The sequence below is a fragment of the Sprattus sprattus genome, assembly GCF_963457725.1.
Source record: "Sprattus sprattus genome assembly, chromosome: 16".
NCBI classification, from domain to species: domain Eukaryota; kingdom Metazoa; phylum Chordata; class Actinopteri; order Clupeiformes; family Clupeidae; genus Sprattus; species Sprattus sprattus.
Window position 1 is genome coordinate 12,137,952 of NC_137914.1, and position 7,694 is coordinate 12,145,645.

Below are 7,694 nucleotides of genomic sequence, written 5' to 3' on the forward strand. Positions count from 1 at the left end.
AGTCAATTAATTTTTAATCAGGTATAAAGCTGGCTTTGACTAACAACTAGGTCCTCTCTAAATTTGGGCAAAAATCGTCTTCTCGCATGCTGTGAGAAATGGCCTGATGCGTGGTTAGGCCACCATGACGAATGATTCTGAGATCTGGGAAAATGCTGGCTCATCATGCTCGCGCATCATTGCCGACAGTCTCCTTCCGACCGCTCCTCTTATCCCGCTGCGAGAGGCCCATAGGCGGCTAACCCTATCCATAGAAGCTTTCAACGTCCAAGCAATTCTGAGCGCTGATGCTCACTATGACAGTAGGCTACTGTAAAATTGCAAATAGCACACTCACCGTAAGTCCAGTTCCTAGTACGATCACATCATATTCCTCATCCATGTTGGTTCCAACTCGTTGTCTTTGCAAGTTAATTCACTATGCAAAAAAAAACCTTTTGTAATACAATCTACTACTTTTGCGTATTTCCTCAGTCTCTTTCTACCGAATTACTGCAGCCAGGAAGCATCAATGTTTTATTAGGCCTTTAAATTGATGTAACATGCATTTACTGATTGGAGTTACCAGCGGCTGCTGAGGACACCCAAAGATGGCCCGAACCGAGGAACTATTCCAATCAATTCTGACACACTCGCGTCATAAAATAGTGCATAATAAGCACACGCACAATCGTTCTTTCTTCTAATGACACTATAATCTTACTCACTAGAACTTCATCATTTGTTCTCAGGAAAAGATAACCCTGAAGTGTCTGTACAGTAAAACATTTAATAAAATAAAAACTCAAGCTTCAAAATATATCAAATGTTACTGTTAACAGTGATATCCATCCGCCTACAGCATTGGTGATACGGCTACGAGACAGCAGCAATCACACAGGTGCGATGAGCTGAGCGGAGCGTGTTCAAGCCCGCAGCCGTCAATAGCGCTGCAATCTTTTGGTAGGTTAGCCTGCTGAATAAAGTCAAGTTGTTACTAAATAATGGCTAACAACCCATACAAACCTCTGCTCTTATAAAGTCTGGACGTTACACCAGTAACTTTAGACGAATAGGGGGAACAATAGTACTGTGGTTCACAAAATTGCATATACTCGTATTGACATGTCCACACTCTAAAGAATTTGAGCAGACACTTTTCAGATGTTTTCGAAGTCAGTAGAATTACAGAATAACGCACTAAATTTGTGTTCTGTTCCCATAGGGAAGGTTTTGTCGCTGCTACTTTACTATATGATTGTAATACATTTTACACTGATAATAACGCAGCAGCAATATAGAACAAGCGTGAACACGCCCGAGACCAAGTGGATCACATGATTGTCTGCTGCTAATGTTCACGTGACACTGGATGCAAAGATGGCGGAAGTGAACGCGTCAAACCAGAGTTCTCTCTGGACACTTTTCTCATTATTATTTAGTTTTTTATTGATTAGCTGCTGTTATGGCCAAGTACCACTGGTTATGTGGACGAGCGAAGGGTAAGTGATTTAAATTTGAAGTGGCGGTTCAGGGTCTTGTTGGCATTTAAGGCAACAACATATACAGACAGTTAGCTGTTGTGGTTACGGTGTCTTAGGTTCAGTCTTATTTCTCTGGAACATGTTTAAAGTTTAGTTTGAAAAGTGTCAATTTTGCTTATTTGAATAGTGTGGATTTCGACTACAGACTTTCAGATTTTTAGATTTTGAGATGGCCATAGAGTTGCCTACAATATATCTGGAAAACGTATTTGGGAATCATTCGTTGGCTGAGTATTTGTGTAGATGTACACAATTATCGCCATGATATTACTATAGTTTGTGTTTTTCCTTGTCAACTTTATTAATGACCAGAACTATGACTGCCTTTCTTTCTCAGGAATGCTCTGGCATCTCTGGACCCTGCTGCTGTTGGTCAGATGATGTCTGCTGGACAACTAAACTCCTACTTGACGTCTGCTCTAGCCACTGCACCCCACACTGTTCTGCTATTTCTACAAGACAAAGTAAGGATATCTCTGTATCTCAGGCTTTATCCCATCTTATTCCTTAAGTTGCTTTTGGTGTCATTTTCTGGTTTGGAAATAGTGCCGCATTCATTTCTCCACTGGCTCACTTCCTCCTTCCTGTGAGCAGTCAGCTTGCATCCTGTTTCCAAACATTTGTGGATACTTTTTATTGAAACCATGGGAAGTTAGTTCATTTGTTGATACACCCCTCCCTCCCTCCCTCCCCAACTAGTTGAGTATGGAGGACTTCACAGTGCGTGGTGGTGTCTATGGAGACAAAGAGAATGGAGCCTTCCCTAAACTGAAGGTGAGTCAACAACACTGTGAGCCTTGTCATGTGATGAGGGATGGGAAGCATCTGAGCAGATGACTATTTGACTGTGTGTGTGTGTGTGTGTGTGTGTGTGTGTGTGTGTGTGTGTGTGTGTGTGTGTGTGTGTGTGTGTGTGTGTGTGTGTGTGTGTGTGTGTGTGTGTGTGTGTGTGTGTGTGTGTGTGTGTGTGTGTGTGTGACCAGACTTTGGAAGTAAGTTTCATCAGACTGGGCAAAATGCAGTTGGAAAGTATGATGATCAGATTGAGAAGTTAAAAGTATGTCTATGATTAAAGAAAAGGGAAGTGCAGAAGGAACTGACATGAATATGGGGATGGGACTGCAGAGTCCGACTTCACATCATAAGTTGCTTAGCCCACCATTCGTTTTCTGCTCTACCTCAAGTCGACCATTTCTGTATGTCTTGTTTTAATTAGGCGTGTTTGAAGGCAGCCTCCTCCCCACTAGTCCTGCCAAGCTTAGCCAGGGGTGTGCCTGCAGAGGTGCCTGCTCTACTGCAGGAAGCTCTGGGCACCCCTCCACTCTACACAGATCCCTCTAGCCTTGCCCAGCAAATCCTGCTCACTGACCCTGCCCTGCTGGTCATCGGTCTGCCTTACAGCTCAGGGTAAGGGTTAAGTGTGTATGTGTGGCTGTAATACATCATTTTAAAGAACATTAAAATACACAAATAATGTTGTCACTCCTGTGGTAATCATACGTGTTTTCCTATTGCAGGAGCCAGACAAATGAAGTGCTACATCAGAATGGTGAGTAGAGCCACAGTCCTATGCTACTCTTTATGGGTATCACAGCAAATCATTGATGTTAGTCTGGATACTGTCATGTAAATTTGGCCTGTGCTGTGTTTACTCAGATGAGATTATAGGCAAAGTGGTGGAGACCATGAAGGCTAGAAATGTGCCATACACAGCCATATACACTGGCCTCCAGCCCTCGAGGGTAAGTAATCATACCAACCTTCACCCTGACAGACATTAAAACACTGCTGCTCTCATCAGTAACATAGTCACCTGTTTTCTTCTGTATTTTTAGGAAATATGCCGTAATAATATATGTTAATTACCTCATAACAGTCCGTTAGCCTTCCTCTGCATACGGTTATCTCTTTGACATCCTCAATCTCCCTTACCCTTCCTCATATCCTTTTCATTATCACACCCCTCCTTACCCCCATCTGACTCCCCAGGTGATTGAGGACTCCTCAGTGATCAGTGGACCACTTGTAGGCCGCTCCTTGCTCCAGTCACAAGAGACAGTGAAGCCCCCTGTGATGTTCAACAACACCCAGGGCCCCTGCATTCTGCTGTGGGCAGACACCTTGAGTGTCAGGGTCCGGCGGGGCTCCGAGTGGACCACGATGGACCTGGCTCCTTTCACCTTCATCCCCTCAGTGTCGCTGACCGGATCCTCTTGCAGTGAAAACTCCTCAGTGTGAGACCTGGCCGCCATTGTGTTTTCAGTTTGGAAACCAGGTGCACCCATACCCTTCTCTGAGGGTGTCTGGTGTCCTTAGGTGTTTAGAAGTAGTTATATTCAACCACATCTTGTTGGGTTTGATGAGCTGAATTGGGTTAAGTGTAGCGCATTAATTCCCACATGAATACCCTCTTGGGGTAGGATTGATTTACAGCGTCAGAATTAGGATCCAACCAATTACAGGAGCGCATGCCGTCAGATTGTGATGTTTATGCAGGGCAGAATAGGCAATATTGTTACAGAAAAAATGCAAAAATCTTTTGTACAGATTCACATTTTTTATTACCTCTATGGGTTCACAAAGAACACATATTTTGGATAAAGTTTTTTGTATTCTTTGGGTGGACTTAAAGTAAAGGTCAGGTATTTAGCAGACTTTTATCCAAAGCAACCTGCAGCTATTGGGAATCAAATTTTTGTACAAAGCAATGACGCTTACGACTACACCATCACACCACACATTTAGGCAAATTTCAGACAGAGCTGTGTGAAGTAATTGTATATCTGTCTGTTTCAGCCTTGTACTCAACTACGACAATGTCTTCAACTTCACAAGCCTTACACTGACGTGAGTCCTGAATTATAAAGGTGTATGTGTGTGTAACTTGGCTCTGCAAATAATTTTGAACTAAATGGTTAGAGCTCATGTCTTCAGAACCAAAATGTGTAATGTCATAGTATTAATAAGCTTTCAATTTTTATAAAAAGCTGTACTTAAATTGATTTTTACAGCATGTTCTTCCTGTGTCTGCAGCTTTATGATGACAAAGCGTTACTTCCCTGTGTCAGCACGGAATTGGACACTGCTGGAGCAGGTCAGGCTAGACTACGACGGCCAGGTGGCCACCTTTAACGGCAGCAGGGGCATCTACTCACCAGCTGAGTACTCCTTCCATTGCCAGTCAGTCAGCAGTACCCGTTACCCACTGCTGGTGCCCAACAATATCACTGACAATTACCCGACGATGCAGTTCACTGACTTCCAGGTAAGGTAGAAGCGCCACTGCACACACATGCACACTCAGACACACACCTTAACCTATACACACACACCTAAACCGACACACACACACACACACACCTAAACCTACACACACACACACACACACCTAAACCTACACACACACACACACACACACACACCTAAACCTACACACACACACCTAAACCTATATACACACACCTTAATGTACATAGTCAAACAGCTTGAAATACACCCACATCAACACACACTAGCATGCAATGACACTTACACACCTGCATATATCCTTATTAACATACACCTTATTAACATAAACTGCTTTTACACACTCACACACATATGCAAAGTCACAAACTAGGCAGTACAATGATGTCCTGCACTCTCTGCCTTAGATTCAAGGCTTCAATGTTACTGGGGACTTCTCATACGCCAGTGACTGTGCATCCTTCTTCACGCCGGGCATCTGGATGGGTCTCATCACCTCCCTGATTATGGTGCTCATCCTCACCTACGGCCTGCACATGCTTACCCAGCTGCGCACCATGGACCGCTTCCAGGACCCCAAGGGGCCCAGTCTCTCAGTGCCCCTCGGCGAGTGAGGCAGTGTGGTGCCGCTCAAGCTAACCTCCCTTTTGCTCCGTTTCTTTGTCTCTAGACATCTCTGTAAGTCTCTCTCTTGAGCATCGGGTTCTTTCTGCCTGGATCTCTCTCTTTATATGTGAATGTTATTTTGCTACAGACTGTAAACTGGTTTGAGGACCTGTTTTCTTTAACGGTGTCCACCTGTGGATCATTCCATTCCCAGATCCCCAACTTGATCCTCCTTTCTTCCTCCCCTTTGTCCTCCATCAAAGTTATATTTAATGTCTTGGTGTGTGAGAGTGTCTGAATGTAAAGATTTTTTCTTGTTTTGAGTATACACATCCAGTGTAAAGCCTGTGATATCATGCGAAATGTGCACTGTCGGAATATTTTATTTATACGTATGAAGATGAGATATGCCTCTTGTCTGTGCATGCAGTCAGAGACTGCTTCAGTCTGACCCTTTAAAGTTGACCGCACCTTCTGCTTCCTTGGTGACCCCTATTCAGAATAGTTTTCTCTTGTTATGATGCTTCCACTGTTCCACCAGAGGCTTGATCCCTCACTACATGTACATGTTTGCTTTTTCCTCTTGTGCCTGTCTTGCTTCTATGGCCTTTGCAGGACTCCTGTTCAAATAACGCCAATATTTGTATGTTTGCCATGGGTACATTTAGCTTTAAGTTGTTCTGAGGATTCTGTATTGCTGATCGCCTGCCTTACTGCGTGCCAAATTTGATTAACTGTATACGATCTGTATAGGTGTTGCCATGACCATGCACATTCAGGATGTGGCTAATAGCTGATTCAATCATGAATTAGGATCAGGCATATTAGCTGCACCGCTAGTTCTATTTGAATCCAGTGGAACAGTTCCAGCCTGCAGTCAATATGAGATGATGGTAACGAGGTATTTCTGTGCCAAATACTGTTCTTTTTTCTCTAGAGCCTGGTGCACTTCCTTTCCCCCCTCAGTGCCGTAGCTCTGGTTGTCAGATTGAGGGTTGTGCCTTTCCAGGGTAAACCATGTGCCTGTTTTAGTGTCTGTCACTAAAACTACTGCGTTTTAAGTTCTTGATTGACCTTGGGGGGAACTTGCCAACTCCAGTTTGATTGAATGAGCCAGATTTAGCTAGAGGAGTAAAGAGAGAGTGTGTGTGTGTGTTTACGCACTTGCGCATGTACACATTTAACTTTTCAGTAGTTGTGTACAATCAGCAGAACTTGACGTTTATTAGATCCACACACACACACACACTCCCAGAGGTGTGCCAAATTTAAAGTGAACTTAGCCTAGCTTGATCCATCTAGTCGTGTTCTGCAGCTTTCTGAAAAAAAAGATCTGCTTATGTGCATGATGCACACCTACCTGATCCTTTGTATGTTATAAGACTCCTCTCTACCACTGACGCGCCCTATGTGTGGAACAGGACTTTGGGATCAATAAAGTACATTTTGATCATGCCTTCTGTATTGACATTAGTATTGGTACGAACATCATTCCTGTCTTTGTTCACTGGAACTACTAGAGCTAATAAAAGGTATTTTGTGGTTTCTGAAAACATTTTTCTTGTGGGGATCACATTGATCAGATGTATATTAACATATAATGGGGACAACTATAGTTAAATGTGGACTGCAGTTCTCAGTCATCATACTCTGTGATAGACTTAACCTTTTGTCACTTTACACCCTGAACATGGAAATAAATTAGGTTTACTTATTTTAAAGCTGTACATACGTTATAACCCTCATCATCAAAGTCCAGATCAAATACCAGGCTAAGTGCCCAACCTGACATAAATTGTTTTGGTTCGATTACTTCAGATTAAAACCAGCTGTTTCTTGAAAATGCCACTACTAGTTGTAAGAATTCACCATGGTTGGGAAAGTGCTTTTAAAAGGCCTCTGCAATAAAGAAGCATGTTAGAAGGCTACAAAAAAATTTCAAAGGCTTTAGCTATCCCTTTGAGAACTGTTCAGAGCCTCATTAAGAAGTGGAAAGCGTATGGCACCACCAACACCTTGCAATCTGTCCAAACTGAATGACTGAGCCAGGAGGACACTGATCAGAGAAGCTACAGTCTACATACCTCTTTGGCATCTGCCATTGTCTTTGCCGGTTCCATATTCTTCAGTTTGTCAACAAATACACAGGTACACTGTCCATTAGGAGGTCTTTGAGTGCCAATTTGTATTTACACAGTGGTGTAAAAGTGTGTTACACTCCGCAACTTTGATTTATTTGGATATGATGAATTCTATAGGCACTGTAACTACATACTTGTAAGATTAGGACAGACATATACTATGGCACCAGCTTATTGG

The 7,694-nt window shown here is 43.0% G+C and overlaps 2 protein-coding genes across 2 annotated transcripts in view; one reads left to right on the forward strand and one right to left on the reverse strand.

Moving 5' to 3' along the window:
* gdi1 (GDP dissociation inhibitor 1) overlaps positions 1 to 382 on the reverse strand; it is a gene marked incomplete at both ends in the record, with an annotated part of 5,054 nt that extends 4,672 nt beyond the window's left edge. The window contains one exon of the mRNA XM_080854292.1: positions 338 to 382. Coding sequence (XP_080710418.1) covers positions 338 to 382 — 45 coding nt within the window. The remainder of the gene's footprint in view (positions 1 to 337) is intronic.
* A 977-nt stretch (positions 383 to 1,359) lies between these two features.
* Positions 1,360 to 6,807, forward strand: atp6ap1b (ATPase H+ transporting accessory protein 1b; the record flags this gene model as incomplete). The annotated part of the gene is made up of 10 exons (XM_080853350.1): positions 1,360 to 1,481; positions 1,861 to 1,987; positions 2,223 to 2,297; positions 2,740 to 2,930; positions 3,041 to 3,072; positions 3,180 to 3,265; positions 3,513 to 3,757; positions 4,320 to 4,370; positions 4,557 to 4,788; positions 5,177 to 6,807. 10 exons carry the CDS (start codon positions 1,360 to 1,362, stop codon positions 5,381 to 5,383), a joined length of 1,368 nt encoding a protein of 455 aa, XP_080709476.1. The 3' UTR covers positions 5,384 to 6,807.
* Between the last annotated feature and the right edge of the window lie 887 nt (positions 6,808 to 7,694).